Source organism: Poromitra crassiceps, assembly GCF_964638095.1.
Source record: "Poromitra crassiceps genome assembly, chromosome: 3".
NCBI lineage: Eukaryota > Metazoa > Chordata > Actinopteri > Beryciformes > Melamphaidae > Poromitra > Poromitra crassiceps.
Genome location: NC_139625.1, coordinates 28738333 through 28754460, shown reverse-complemented (window position 1 = coordinate 28754460; position 16128 = coordinate 28738333). Strand labels below are relative to the sequence as shown.

Below are 16128 nucleotides of genomic sequence, written 5' to 3'. Positions count from 1 at the left end.
TACCGTTTAACTTAGCTTTCATTACCGACCCTCGTCTGGTAACTTAAAAGTGACAACGATGTAGCCGTCAAATGTCTTTTCTGTAATAAGTTACAGCATTGTACGGAAGCAGGCTAACATTACAGCGTAGTTAGCTAACGCTAGCTAGCAGTAAAATAGGTTAGTGGGCTAACGCTAGGCTATCATGAATAAGCTAATAAACTCGTTCCTCCACAGTTCCTGATACTAACAAGTACCTCCATGAAAGGGATATTGCCAATACTGCATGAGATTTGTTTTAATAATGGTCTGAATCGATGACTTGTAATATTACCCCATCTAGGCGCGTCGACTACCGATAGCTTCTTGTTGGATTGCAAGTTTGAAATTTGTCCCCATTTTACGTCACTTCCCAAAATACACGCATCACGTCCGGGTTTTCTTCTTCTTCATTGAGGTTTTACGGCAGCTTGCATGGACAAGATAAAAGTGTACTTCAAGGAATTATTACAGTGTATTAGGTATACTTGGTTTACTTAATACACAAATAAGTCCTACTTATAGTATACTTATAGTATATAATACTTATAGTATACTATAGCATACTTTAGAAACTAGTGTTCTAGCATTACTCAAAATATGATTGGTAGCCTATTAGATTGATCATTTTCAAATATTGTATGCTACAGACTGTACTGTACTGTACATTTTGTGTACCTTATTGTAAGTGTTACCAATTTTTGCAAATTCTCGTTGCTGCGCTTGAACGCATAGACTGAACGTGCCCAATTATATACTGCGCAAAGTGCGCATGCTCAGAGCACACGGGTACTTCCGGGATCGATTCTCAGCTGTCTACATGGCTCTATTATGATCTGCGGTCGATGAGCTTCACGTTTCATGGAAGTATTGCGCTGTCGAGTTGTCTTTTATATGCTTTTGCCATCGGTTTAAAGTGGACCGTAATTACAAAAGGCTCATCTTATTTCAGTACAAAGGGTTGTTTAGCTGTTAAAACGACTAAACCCGTGTCACTGAAGTGATGCAACATGGCTTCACGTGCTGTCAATCGGTGTTTTCTCTCCCTGCTCAGGAGACACGCTCGAGAGCAGAGACGTGGGCTTAATGTGAACTTTCTGGCCGAGAGGAACGTGGACCGAGCGGTGTCCTCTATTTGGACTTGTGACAAAAAGGAACTTGCGGGCGGCGGTGGAAACACACGCCTGGACAGAAGAGCTCCGACGTGGAACACGGGGGGAAGCGGTCCGGGTAGCAACAGCAGGGCCCGGGGGAGTGTAGCCGGGTCAGTCGCTGTTGGTTTGGGACTTTGCGGTGTGGCACTTCTGGACAGTCAAACAGACGAGCAGGGGAGCGGCGGGACAGCACCGCTTCCCGGCGGGCTGATTCTTGAACATTTCCTGCCATCAGCCCAATGTGCTTCTCCCTACAAGCCCGACAGCCCCCGCTACAAATACAACTTTATTGCAGATGTGGTAGAAAAGTCCACTCCAGCTGTCGTGTACATTGAAATCGTTGGCAGGTAAGTTGACTGAATGTGTGTGGGGTGGGGGGGGGGTATAATTTAATAGCATATATTTAGCTGGTAATGGCATAAATCATTTGTGAGAATCAGTGGTGGCTTCTGATCCATCCTCAAGTTGCCTTGTCTGGTTTCTTCAGCTAGAGGTCAGAGGTCAAAATGGGTTATAGTTTGCTCTCTGGGTGAAACGCAAATTATACATTTTAAGACTGGGAAAGGCTAATTTATGGTTTATTGTTACAGACACCCATTTTCTGGAAGGGAAATCCCAGTATCCAATGGCTCCGGTTTCATCATCAGCAGTGATGGCCTCATCGTCACCAACGCCCATGTTGTGGCCAACAAGAGAGGCGTCCGCGTGAAGCTCACCAATGGAGAGACGTACCAAGCCACTGTGCAAGATGTCGATCAGGTGGCAGACATCGCCACCATCAAAATCACTGCCAAGGTGAGAAATGATGTACTCTGATAAACTCTGCTTCTGGGAAATGTTTTGTTACTGTGTGGTCTGATGGGAAACCTAAATCTTGGTTTGACATCTGTTTCCATGGTGGGTGATGGGACAGTAAGAAACTGAAATGATTCCTTGCATGGCCATTGTAACAGAAAAGAATAGGATATACATGTAGATAAAAAAAATAGAGCAATCTGAAGGTACAAACGTACTTAAATTAATACATGTATGTCATTATTAGTGGCTGTACTCTTCAGTGATGGTATGCATGAATAAGCTGTGTGGGCAGCATGTACTGCTGAACTGACAACAGTACCGCCCCGCCCCCCCTCTCTCTCTAGCATCCCTTGCCCACTCTCACCCTCGGTCGGTCCTCTGAAGTACGACAAGGGGAGTTTGTTGTGGCCATGGGAAGCCCGTTTGCCCTGCGGAATACGATAACGTCAGGCATCGTCAGCTCAGCGCAGAGAGGCAGTAAGGAGCTCGGCTTGTCCAAGTCCAACATGGACTACATCCAGACTGACGCGGCTATCGATGTGAGTATTTTTGGCATATATTGAGTGTATGTGCCTTTTGTTTATGTAAAAATGTGCATGTCTATGCTTATGGTTTTCAAATCACCCATTCTGAGGACTTAAAATATCTCTAAATCTAAAGCGGAGGCCAAAAAACTGTAGTGATGTATAGGGAGAAGAAAACACTGGAAAGGATTTGTTGTGACTCGGGGAAAATGTCTTATGTTATGCTTCTTGCCACGTATCTCATGTGACTGATTTTGTCTTGCAGTTTGGGAATTCTGGAGGTCCCTTGATTAACTTGGTGAGGCCCAAACCTTATTTCCTTGTTGATTATCACATTCAAATGAAGCCATTGAACTAAACATTGACCTTCAGACTACTGCTATCTGTGACATTTTAAACAACAGGGTTTCCAGTGTGTGTAAGATTACAATCAGGGCCCGAAATTAACTTTTTGACTCACCGGCCAGGTGACGGGTAGATGGAAAAAATCCACCCCAAAATAATATATCACATTTTTGTCACATATACGTCAGGGATTCCGCTAGGCATTTCTTTCAGATGGCCAATGCAGCCGGTAACTTTCCCGAATATTTACCAGCCACTATTAAACAAAGGACGTTATAAAATAATTATTTAAGAATCAATTTATTTCTCTATAGTCTATTATTTATAGCCTCTATAGTCGATCTTTATTCCAGTGTTCTTAAGAGGCCGATTTTACAGCAACAAATTTAATTGGTCGGCGTTCAACAGACACGTCATTCTCGGTAAGGGCGCTTTCGTTATTGAAACAGACAACATGCATGCTCCTACTGTAGCCTATCTATTTGCATTTGCAGACACTCATGACATGAACCCATATCTTCTGGACATTGCCTTGATGAAAAAACAATGCAGCTAAAAGTAATAACTGCGACAGTGTCAGTGCAGACAGCGCACAACTTGGTCTACGCACCTTTCTCTCCCACTCCACACCTGGCACCTGCGTCAGCTCTCCTGCACTCGCTCTCGGCTCCACTTTGGCTTTATTTGTGGTAAGCATTTTGATTCATCTCATCATACGAGCGTCGGCAACAAGCGCGAGCGATTGATTCATTGATTGATTCGCCTGACGTAGGCTGTCAATTTAGCGGAGGTTAAAATACACTTTTTTTACCAGTCTCACAAAGCACTCGTGTTAGCCAGCTGCGCACGAAAACACACATGACTATTATCTCCTCATATATCATACGAGCGTCTGCAACAGGCTGTCAATCTACCTCCGCTAAATTGACGACTGCATTTCATTTCAGAGTCACGTTTGGTAGCCTATGCGGGAGAGCCAGAATGAAACAGCCTCAGGAAGCACTCATGTTAGCCGGCTGCACACCTAAACACACAGTTTTAATTTTACATGACTACTTTGGGACCCGCGACGTGGCGGGCAGACCCCTGAGTGTCACCGGTCAAGCGTAAAATCTGGTCTTTTCGGGCCCTGATTACAATAATACATTTATGTACAGTACATTACAGAAACTTAAAGGAATACGCCCACATTATTCGGAGATTCGCCTATTTGCCATATTGCCGATAGTAAAACGAGAAGATAGTTTTAGTTTTAGTTTCATTTGTTTATTTGTCCCTTCAGAAATTCATTTTGCATCTGTGGCAGTCAGACAAGATACAGTACAATACAATACAGATACCTTTCTCTTCCCTGTGCGTGCATTAGAAAGTAGCCCCTCCTGCTAACTAAAATGGTACCTACCCCCAGCGTTCAGTCACCAAAAATATGCATTCCAACAGCACCAAAACACTCACATGTACATGTTATGACTCGTGTACTCACCACGCCATGAAATAATCATCCAAAACGGTAATTTTCAAAGCAAATACATAGCCGGAACTAACGTGGCGGCACTAACATTACTTCCGCGTTGACTGTCTGAGGCGCATGCACTGTGTGCAGTCATCAGTACTTTCAGCAATATATTTACTTCGAAAATGACCGTTTCTCGTAATTTTTGATTATTATTTCATAGCTTGGTGAGTACACAAGTCACAACATGTAGCCTACATGTCAGTGTTTTCACTACCATTGTAGTTAGCAGGAGGGGCCTGGGGCTAGTTTATAATGCACGCACAGGGAAGAGAAGGGTATCTATCTTCTCGTTTTGCTATCGGGAATATGGCAAATAGGCGAATCTCCCCAAATCTTGGCATGTTCCTTTTAATGCTTTTTTAAAATGACAAATAAATTGCATTTAGCAACTTTTTTGTCTGTTATAGAGTATATACATCATAGCCCCCCTTTTGGATGTGAAAGCACACTTCTTGTTTGTTGTTGTTGTTGTTGTTACAAATCTGACATTCTAGCAGTATCAGCACATCACTGATACAGTATTAGGTTAATAATGTAGTTGTACAATACGGGGTCAAAGCAGGCATAAATGAGTTAATAAATACTAGGGTAGTGCTAGTTTATGATACTGAGATAATTCCACAACCGATACAAAACAAGGGGATGACATTTGATTAGAATAACTCTTAAAAACAACTTGCTTTGTCTGCCAAATAAGGGATTGGTGTCCTATAAAATACTTCCCTAAAGTTCATTATCATCTCTTATCTCATCAGGATGGTGAGGTCATCGGTATAAACACAATGAAGGTCACAGCAGGGATTTCCTTCGCCATCCCGTCCGATCGCGTGAGACTCTTCCTTGACAAATCAGCAGAAAAGAAAAGTAAGAACGGGCTGAGAATGACAAGTATGAGAGCTTTCAAGTGCTAAAACCACTCTCCCATATTTTCTGTATCTCCGCTGTACACAAAGATAGTCCGTATTTTAAAGAGATGATTTTCACACTCTATTCGTGTCATTTTTCTCCTAGAGTCCTGGTTTGGTGAGTCAGAGACCAAGCAGCGGTACATCGGTGTCATGATGCTGACCTTGACGCCGAGGTAAAACGCTTAAGAGTCAGAGAGGCTTGAAGTGAATCTGTGTAGTCTAGCTCTCCAACAGATTTGAACCATCAGCTGCTCTTAAAAAACTCAACATACTCTCCATACATGATATCAACACACTTCAGGTATGCACTTTTGTTGTCTATAATAGCTTTTTTACATCAAAAGTCCCACTAGTACACATGTTTTTGTTACCCAAGAAAGCAGCAGGGGGTACATTACATTACATTTACATTACGTCATTTGGCAGACGCTTTTATCCAAAGCGACTTACAATAACACATTTTTGTCAGCAATAGAGCAATCAACTATGCAACACAGTCTATGACAACTACAACTTCTGAAGGAACAGTGATACAAGTTTAGTTCAGGTTAGTTTTTTTTTTTTTTTTAAGAGAGAAAGAAGTTAGTTCAAGAATAGACTCAGCCCTCAGTCTTAATCCGTTTCACTCCTGTAAGACTGAGAATATTACTATTTAAATCTTTGCATAACGTTAGGTGGCGCTGTTGGAAGCCTTGCATCGGAGAACCAATCATGAGTGTTGTGGGCGGGCCTGCTTTCTGGGGGCAGTGACGCTCATGCAGAACCAGTGTCTCGCAAAACATCGCCGCATTTGCGGAGAAACATATTAATCACTTAGAAACAAACATAACCTGTTAATAGGACGTGTTTCATCCGGCCCCGGTGGCTAGAGGTCTTTTCCCCAGCGATAAGCCCGACTCCCGAGGCTAACGTTACAGAGCCTGCTGATGACTCACAGTAGCAAGCGGACCACTTCCGGGTAGGAAAAATTATTGTAAAATAAACAACAGGTATAAACTCTCTTTGCAGCACATCGGTGTCTTGCTCTATATTGGAACTATGATAAATGGCATTGCCGCTACCAAATAAAATTCTAATAATAAATGTAGGCGTGTCTGCTGCCGGCCGTTCTCGCCGGGCTCTGACAGACAGTTTCTGACAGTGAAATTCCCAGACGTTTGGTGGCGCAGCTCACCAAACGTCTGGGAGCCGAGACTAGTTCAAGAAGGGCCCAGATGGAGCCTGAAAAGGTGTGTCTTTAGTCTTTTCCGAAAGATCGGCAGTGATTCGGCCGTCCTGACCGAAGGTGGAAGCTCGTTCCACCATTGAGGTGCCTTTTGAGCCCCCGTAGTGGAGGAGGGGTGAGGCGTCCTGTACTGGTGGAGGAGCGGAGGGAACGGTGAGAGATTTGGAGCCTGACAGTGACCATAGATTGTTAGTACAGGGGGGCTGTCTGGTGTACTGCCCTGTACCTGTAGGCCAGAACCAGTGTTTTGAATTGAATGCGTGCTGAGATGGGCAGCCAGTGAAGGTCCCGGAAGAGGGGAGTGACATGAGAGAATTTGGGTTGGTTGAATACCAGATGGGCTGCAGCGTTCTGAATGAGCTGAAGCGGTCGGATGGCTGCAGCAGGTAGCCCAGCCAGAAGAACATTGCAGTAGTCCAGGGGCCTGTACTACGAATGTTGGATAAGAAGATCCAGGATCTGTCCCTTGATCTGGTTTGTCTAAACCAGATCAGCTCGATTGTAGTTAACTTGTACTACGAACGTCGATTGCCACTCGTTAACGCGAACCAGGTTTTTCTAATCTAGCTGACAGCTCGTGCACATGAAAATGCCCGTGCACTGGAGCTCATGCCAGCAAAAGAGGCGTGGTTTTTAACAACTGCCAATCACAGTGCAATATGGACTGCTCCAACTCTGACAGCGCCAGACACGCCTATTTCCTCATTGAATGAAACCGCAAATACAAATCTGCGTTGGATATTATTACTGTTCCCGACCCGAATGACTGTCTAAAGTGACCACTTTTATCCACACCAGTAATTTCTTTGAAGAGCGGTTTCGTAGGCTATCTACAGCTCTCCATCTACAGTCTTTTGTGGAAGCAATGTGTAATCTATCTCAGTCCAAAATCCGTATGTAGGCTATAGACCATTTAGGCTCAATGAATAATAATGATCTTGTGTTTAGTCGCACTGTGCGACTAAACACATCATGAGATCATTATTATTTGATTGAATAATTCCTATAGGCTAATCAATAAAAAAAAGAATGATAATAAAATTAAAAAATGCTTCTGAACTGAATCGACACGGTACGTGCGGGCATAGATTTAATTTATAAAAAATAGCCTATTTTGTGGTCACATACTGTATATAGGCTATTGTCAGCAGAGCGCATATCTCCATATTTCATATAATGATGCTGGAAATATGAAGTTCAATCACATCATACAGGCCAAAAGCAACACAGTAGCAGCTGCAAAATGCAGGAGTAGCCTAGATATGAATCATCTTAATATGATTAAGATGATTAATCATCATGATGATGATATGTGCAGGTGATCCCATATTAAATTGCTTAGATGTAGTAGGCTATTCTAGCATGTAGGCTATGACCATTTCAATTCCAACCCAACTTCAGTCTCAGCTCCATTGCGCACACGGCACCGTGTGCTTTGGAGACGTTTATGTAACCTTTTTATGCCGGTTTAGTGATATTTCTCCACTCACTATTCAGCTGCAATCGATCAGCGGGGTCAAACAACGTATCTAGGCTACTTGAGAGTATTAAAATGAATATATAAAAACATATTCCAAAGTGGTAAGTAGGGCTTAATTAAATTATTCGTCCTTGATTAATTCAACATTACAATTCGTGCTCCTTCCTAGATGGGAAACTCATCCAGAAAGGGGTTGGCCATTTTTCCAAACTGCTGATTCGATTGGTTCGTGGGCGGTGTATTTAAGGTCTAATCTTATCCTTGCAACTTAACCTGCTGCGGACCAGGTTAAGTGTGAAGCATAAGTTGCTATGGAAATATATGTCGGTAAGAAGTTAACTTGCTTTGTAGTACGGCTAAACCAGGTTTAAACCTGAAGTTACCTCGCTAAACCACTAATCTTGCTTTGTAGTACAGGCCTCTGGCGAGAGATGACCAGTGCCTGGACCAGGAGTTGTGTTGCTTCCCTTGTGAGAAACGGACGGATTTTGCGGATGTTGTACAGGGAGAACCTACAGGAGCGGGCAGTTGCTGCGATGTAGGCTGAATTGGACAGCTGATTGTCAAGGATCACGCCAAGGTTCTTAGCTGTTTGAGAGGGAAACACCGGGGTAGCAGCAGCATCGCCTTTTAAACTTTTAGATCGCACTCTCAACCCGCGTTTCTCCACTGCTGCGGGTTGTCTCTTCCCCCTTCCTTTTCCCGTCTTCTCTCACAGCTGTCCAGATGCAGCTGTCCACCAGCCAAAACAAAATGGAAACTTCCGGGTAAAAATGTCAAACTAATGTAATTTAAACAAGTAAATAGCCTGACTGATGCACGCTGGAGGAGAAAAAGGTGTTTCAACAAACGAAGCAGCAAACATTATATCAAAATACTCGTTTTGATACATATGTACCTTACATAATATACATACATAATACATAATAGTGAAGCTGTAAAGCATTACTCAAACAACAAGGGCTTTATTTTGAAAGAGCTAAAGCGGACGACATACTTACATTCTGGCTGACTTGACGCAGTCTGTGCACCTGGGGCTGGTCTGTGTGGGGTACACTCATGCATGACGAGAGACACTTTCTCTCGGCATATTCCGTCAATGTAAAGTAGTTCTGTTAAGAAAGTCGAATTTTAACCTGTGGGAATCACTGGATCTCACTGACTCACGCTGGTAAAGGGGCGGTAAATCAGGAGGAGGAGTAACAAGGTCGGAAAATCACGGGTTGGACCACCGCCAAGATTTATATCGCCAGCCGGAGCAGAGCCGCCACGTAAAAACCCACCTCACTTGCAGGGTCGCTCTATCGGCTAAACAGCCCGGCTTGGAAACTTTTAGACTGAAGAAAATGTCACTAGTTTGTGGATATTAGTGGGATTTTTGGCCAGTCTAAAAGGGGCTTAAATGCATATACTCAACTGTCTCTCTCCCTGCACCCTGTAGGTTATCCTTCCAACAAAATCCTAGCTTACTGTAGATACACATAATACAAGACATTCAGATCACCTTCACCCTCCATACTGTTACACTACAAATAACCAACTTTTGATACGCTAAAGAGGTGTCGTACTATCGAACACCTATATCAATATTGCCAAACGTACATCATCTCTCTTAACTCATTTAAATCCAAGCTTAGAATCTCTAATCTCAGTATTTTGTTGTTTTCATTTTGCCCTTTTCTGTTTCTTAAATGTACAAATAAATCAAACCAAGTAAATAAATAGTAAGTAAGTACATTTTATTTATACAGCACTTTTCACAGACAAAAGTCACAAAGTGCTTTACATGTGCATAGATAGACATTACGGTAAATATAGTAAAAAGGCACTAAGCCACACAAATGGAAAAGCAATACATGGCAAGAAATAATGCAAACAAGATATTGAAAGAATAGCTAGTTACGGCACTGCTGTGCTGCCTGCACTCATGCTGTAATTTAAATTGTTGTTTCGTCCCTTTGGTTCAGCATCATCACTGAGTTGAAGTTGAGAAACCCAGGCTTCCCAGATGTGACGCATGGCATCCTGATCCACAAGGTCATCATGGGCTCCCCGGCCAACAGGTAGGCACAGTCAAGGAAACTGTGAATGAGCAAAGAGGAGTTATTGGTCTTTGCACAGAATTTGTCTTTTACAGCCATCAAGCTGGGAAAGTGCAACCGGTGTACACACAACTACAATAGTGTATTGACTTCAGACCAAGTCAAGTCAAGTTTATTTGTATAGCACATTTCATACACAGAGGCAATTCAAAGTGCTTCACATAAAATGGTTCACAGGAAAATAAAAGAAAAGAAGAGAGTAAAATGGACATTTAAAAGCATCACAACAATTTGCAGTGCGCGAAGATAGGGCCCCTGGACTCATTTTCAGGACTCATGACTTGACCAGTGTTGTAGTACTCGAGTCCAGTCCTGGCGCCCTATCTTGGTACATGCGATATCCCCTATTTGCGCTTGCGCATCTGTTTGCGTTCCTTAACGATAGTAGTCCGCCTTGCACTAGTGTCCAGGGGCCAGTTGCACCAAGTGGTCTTACGACTGGTCTTAAGCTACACCGGTCGTAACTTTACGACCTAACAGCTACACCGGTTGCACCAAGAGGGCTTAAGCCTTCTTTTCACTACGCCCAGGCGTAACTATTACGCCTGGTCAGGAGGAGGCGTAAGGGTCTAAGGGTAAGGGTGCCTGCCTGTAACAGAGATCTCCATGTCTATCAGCGGAGACCTGCTGTAATTGAGTCCTTACCGTCCTCATCGTCGTAACGTCGCCATCGAAGCATGACGTTAGATTATAACAAACTATTTGTGTGGCTTAGCCTTCCCAAATGTTGAGGGTAGTTTTTTAGAATTTAATACATAGAATTGGGAACGTTACATTCAATTTCATTCAGACTGCTTGGCACTAATCGCTGCCATTTCCCCCCCGGAGTTTCCACAGGAGGAGGGGGGTGGGAGGAGGGAGGGTGTAGTGACGCACATACAGTAGTGGGTGACGGCGCGAGGCACATTTTTCGGCCAATCGGGGCACATTCCCCGGCAATTCACATGGACGCGCATTGTAAAGCCCAGATGTAAGCCCTATTGGTGCAACAGGCGTAAATCCACTCTAAAGACTGGTCTTAACTAAGACCGACGTAGGAGTTACGACCAGGCATAGTTAAGACCACTTGGTGCAACCGGCCCCAGGTGTTATGCCAAGTTTTGCACCCCCGCCCGGCAGCAGCTAAACGCATCCCCACCTCACGGGAGCATATTGTAATGATTTATACAGAAATGTAACAGTTTAAAAGTTATATAATTGTCTGGGTAGATGTGACCTCGCTGTTTTCTAAGTTAAAACCCTCGAAATATGTTGGGGATGCAATTCTCGGCGGAGATGCGGAAACGTTCACGGCACCTGCCGCAGGCCGTGCCAAATCATCTGCTCCCCCAAAATGCCAGTGCAAACGGGATTTGGGCGGTATTAAGCACCAGAATTATTTACAGGTATGGCCAGGCAATGCCTCGGCGTTACATCAATAAAACCAATCAGATTCCCGTCTCGCGATCGCTGTTTGCGCGAGGCATGCAATAATTCTCTCCATGCGTAATAGAGTGGACTCACTCGTGCCAAGGACAGAGAGAGATGGAGAGAGCTTATTGACAGATCATCTGTGGTGCCAACGACCCTCCGGGTTATGGGATAGGTGAAGGTGAATAGCCTATGTCCATTGTCCAACAAGTTTTCTCAATTAATTTCCCTCTTTGCTGATGTGATAAAAGTTTCTCTGTGAGATATAGTTGATTGCCTCACTGAATTATCTGCTAATACCCAATTTTAGCAGCAGAATTTGATGTCCTGGTGTGGCAAGGCTGTGCGTAATGATGACATAGCCAAAAGGAATTTTACTCTGCACTGCGCTGCGCAGCACGGAGATTATGGTGCACTCAAGCGCAGCGGGATATTTATCGCGTAAGAGGTGCTTTTAAAAGCTCTTAGCGCAAAGTAATTGCGCGCTGCTGACGATAGGATAATGCCATCTATCCCCACATTTTTGTGCTGAAACGCCTGGTTTGGCATGTGGCACGCCTATGTCCAGTACAATTATAACAGGCATGCGCTTGTGCATGCCCCCAATTTGCAGTGCGCGAAGATAGGGCCCCTGGACTCATTTTCAGGACTCATGACTTGACTTCGACTTGAGCACTGATGACTCTGACTCGAGGGGGGGGGGCGTAATAATTTGGCATAAAATATATTGATAGCTGTATTAATACCATGACATTATTCCGTTTTGTGCTTTGTGCAAGGGCAGGCACGTGACTGGGACTTGAACACTGGGGATTCCATAAGAGATGTTAATGGTTTTACTGATTTTTAATGTTCTGTTCTGTGTAGTGTGTGAGACCTTGTAAAGAAATGCAGAGCAGGTCTTGGACCTCTAAAAGGCAAGCAGTCAAACACTAGCCACTAGAATGGTTTATCAAAAATAATATTTTATTCACAATAATTATCATCACAATTTCGACTGATATAAAGAGAGGCAAGTTGAAGAATAGAAGTGTTCTAAGTGCAACAGTGCTATAGGTGTATCACCGGTGAGCACACCAGTCACAGTGGGCCAAGACAGCAGACCCACACCTAAAATTGCAACACAACATGAACATGAACCACATTAACATACATAGACATAGCATACAACATACACATTAATACATTTACACGAATAAATGGCCAGCCCACTCCCCAAGCCATAGCAGTCATGCTCACCAGACTACAGCAAAATATGGGCCCCACTCTGCAGCTGCAAGTCCCCGGACCCACCGCTAAGACAACTGGCGCTGGGAAGAACCACAACCCATTAACCCACCGACACAATACAGTAAGGATGCACCGATCGATCGGCACGTGACCGGAAATGGCCGATTTTCACGTGATCGGCCTCGATCGGTGATCTGTTCCGGTCACTCTAAATAGCCGATTCTGTGAGCCGATTTTCACATGACGTGCGCGCACCCCAAAGCACCGAGACAGGCACCCAGCCACCACACCACACACGCCAGCATACCTTCCTCGTTGTGGATTTTTTTCACCGTCAGTGAAGTAGACAAAGCTCGCAGTTTGTCACACATGCAAGTCGAAAATAAGCCGTGGAGACAGAGGTGCGGCCGTGTCCCGCTCGGCTGGAGTCTAGTCTGAGCGGCTCGCTTCACCTCACTGGCCCCCCTCTCTCTGCTCTCTCTCCCCGGGAAGCGGTGCTCCAGCAACCCGCCACCGCGCACAGCCGGCTTGGCGAGGTGAACGCGAGCATTGTGTCCAGTCCCCGACCTGCTTTTCCATTCCACATCAGCGCTGCTGCCTCAGCCTGTCAAGTCATGTTGTAACGTGACGTGGATACAGGAGAGACTATTTGTTTCGTATTGCAAATAGAACGACATGAGAACGACGGACATAATAATAAAAATGCATCGGACTCACAAGTGTGCAACGTTTTCTGTGCGTGACGATATTTTTTCGGATGGCAGATAAAAATACGCATACCAAACTTCGGACTGTGTGTAAACTCCGCCTGATATTCAGACTGAAGATCGTTACTGTAACTCATAAACTCATTTCCCCTCTACTCAAGAGGACTGGTCTGGAGCCAGTCTATAAACTCCTTGTCCATGGATCATTTTGATGTTCTGTTGCACCTGTTTTCTTTTGGAAAAGTAAATGCATGATAGCTGTGGGATATAGGCTATTGGATTTAATTAAATTTTTGTATTCATTGTATTTGCACAAAAAAGCTCTGTCCAGTAGCCTAACCTGGAACACTTTTATTTTGAGATGTGTTTGAGTGAGAAGGTCCTACTTCATGCAAATGATAAGAATTGTTTATTTGTTTATTTGGATCCCCATTAGATGTAAGAATTGTTCTATGAATCTTAATTTTTAAACAAAGTTACAAAAACGTTTGTGTAAGCTGTCAATTGTTGTTTTTAGGAAAAAAAATCGGAATCGGCAAAAATCGGTATCGGCAAGTCAGACTATTCAAAAATCGGAAATCGGAATCGGCCAAGAAAATGGCAATCGGTGCATCCCTACAATACAGCACTTAGTTATATGACAGTCATCATAAAACATCCACACCAAAATACAAACAATAAAATAAACAACAAAATACAAACATTAAAATACCTGTGCAGCACCGCCACTTGCATACCCGGCTTCCTGAAGCCTGTCCAGCCAATAACTCCTCCCTGGAAATAGTTTCCCCATTAAACCCACATTCAGACGCTTAACTGATGTTTAAGGAAATGATCAAATGCACAGATTTGCTCTGATACTCACACGGCATCCAACATGCACGAGCCTCAGGTATTAGCGTGTCTTGCCTCTGGTTCACTGCACACGGTGCAAAACAACGCCTGAGCCACGGTATTAGCGTGTCTTGACCAGCACAAAAATAGTGGTTCATATGGGTCATATTGATCCTGTATAAGTTTGGAACAGTGATTGGGACATCCTGGAATTTAATGCCACAAATTGTTCTGCCTGTATTGACAATTTTTTTGTTCTTGTTTACGTTGGCTGATTTGAGCCAGAGAAGACATTCGAAGGTGTTTTAATGAAAGTGCAGTAAAATAAATGCAGTAAACTATGGAACTAGTGCTACTGACATTTAATTTTGTTTTGTGGACAAAATGAAGTCATTTTTTGATTTTGGTCATTCTGATGGCAATGTTTTCCATTGAATTAAATTGATGTTACTATTGACCCTTGGTAGTTTCTGAGGCATAACATGGTTTGACAGTATGGGATGGGATGTGGGTTTTGGGCTCTTGGGAAGGGGTGGACTGCCTGTAAAACGTACAGGCAGTGTGGAGTGTGGACTGCCTGTAAAATGTACAGGGAGTGTGGACTGCCTGTAAAATGTACATGCAGTGTGTGGACTCAACACTGGGGGGACTCCTGTAAAATGTACATGCAGTGTGGAGGGCATGTTGATACAAGGACACCATTGTGCCAATGGTAGAAATGGCCAGTTCTTGTTTCGGTGTGGTGTTAATAGACACAATAAGGAGCATTCCCACAGTTGTGGAAAACCTGGATAAATCATGGCAATTTAAAACATGAGTTTTATTGGGAAGTCTCGAGCAACTGTTTGCCCAACTGTGATGTCACTCAGGCAGTTGTGATGTAATCAGTGATGTCACTCGAGCAACTGTGATGTATAGTATGCGCCGATGGTGCAGTGGCACGATGGCGCCTACCTCCGGTGTCTGTGTCGGTCTGTCTGTCTGTCATGATTTTGGGAGCCGCGGAGCGATTTCCCTAACTGCAGCCATGATGCAGTCATCTCCAGTCTCCGACCTAGGAATCGAGCACCCTAGTTTTTAATCAAAATTCTCTCAATATTGTTTTTTATGTTGCATGAACATTGTACAGTAGGACAGGTATTTAGCATCTCATGTATGATGAACTACAGCTGTTAACCCACTGTACTATAATCCCTCACTCAGAGCTGGTATGCTGCCAGGAGACGTCGTGGTGGAGATCAACGGCGCCCAGGTGAAGACCTCAGAGGAGATCTACCAGGCAGTCCGGAGCAGCAAAAACATCACCATGCTGGTACAAAGAGGACAGGAGCTGCTTCGACTGGAGATGACTCCAGAGTTTACAGAGTGACACCAACTGCATTGGACTTCTATAGAGAGCCAAAGTCAACGTCACTTCCTGCTTCAGCATGCGCACCAAGAGATTTCATCCGCCATTTTTCCCATAGACATTTAGGAAAATGCTTATAAAAAGTTTTCCTTTGTCAAACCAAGCAATTCAGCTATATTTAGAATCAGGAGAGACATAGAACAAACAGTACACTCGGACAATATATAATATATATATATATATTTATATATATATATATATTTGTTTTTTAATCTTTTTTTTTTTTTTTTCAACATTTCACTCAAATGTTCTATGGTCCCTCCTGTTTCTAAATATAGCTGAATCGTTTCGTTTGACCAAGTAAAGCTACTAGCATTTTACAAAATGTATATGGGAAAATAAATGGTGGATGAAATCTCTTTGTGCGTATACCTAACTCGGAAGTGGGTGTGACTTTAGCTTTAATCTACTATTGGCCTGGGGCCGGTTGCACAAGGCACCTTAAAGTTAAGATTTTCCTTAGAGTCCA

General features: G+C 43.6%; 1 protein-coding gene across 1 annotated transcript; it reads left to right on the top strand.

Moving 5' to 3' along the window:
* The first annotated feature begins 831 nt into the window (after positions 1-831).
* LOC310773757 (serine protease HTRA2, mitochondrial-like) lies at positions 832-15811 on the top strand. Its single transcript, XM_083633702.1, has 8 exons — positions 832-1519; positions 1763-1967; positions 2315-2509; positions 2760-2792; positions 5111-5219; positions 5367-5436; positions 9936-10031; positions 15455-15811. The coding sequence occupies exons 1-8, from the start codon at positions 1029-1031 to the stop codon at positions 15618-15620; spliced, it is 1365 nt and encodes a 454-aa protein (XP_083489828.1). The 5' UTR covers positions 832-1028; the 3' UTR covers positions 15621-15811.
* Positions 15812-16128: the final 317 nt, after the last annotated feature.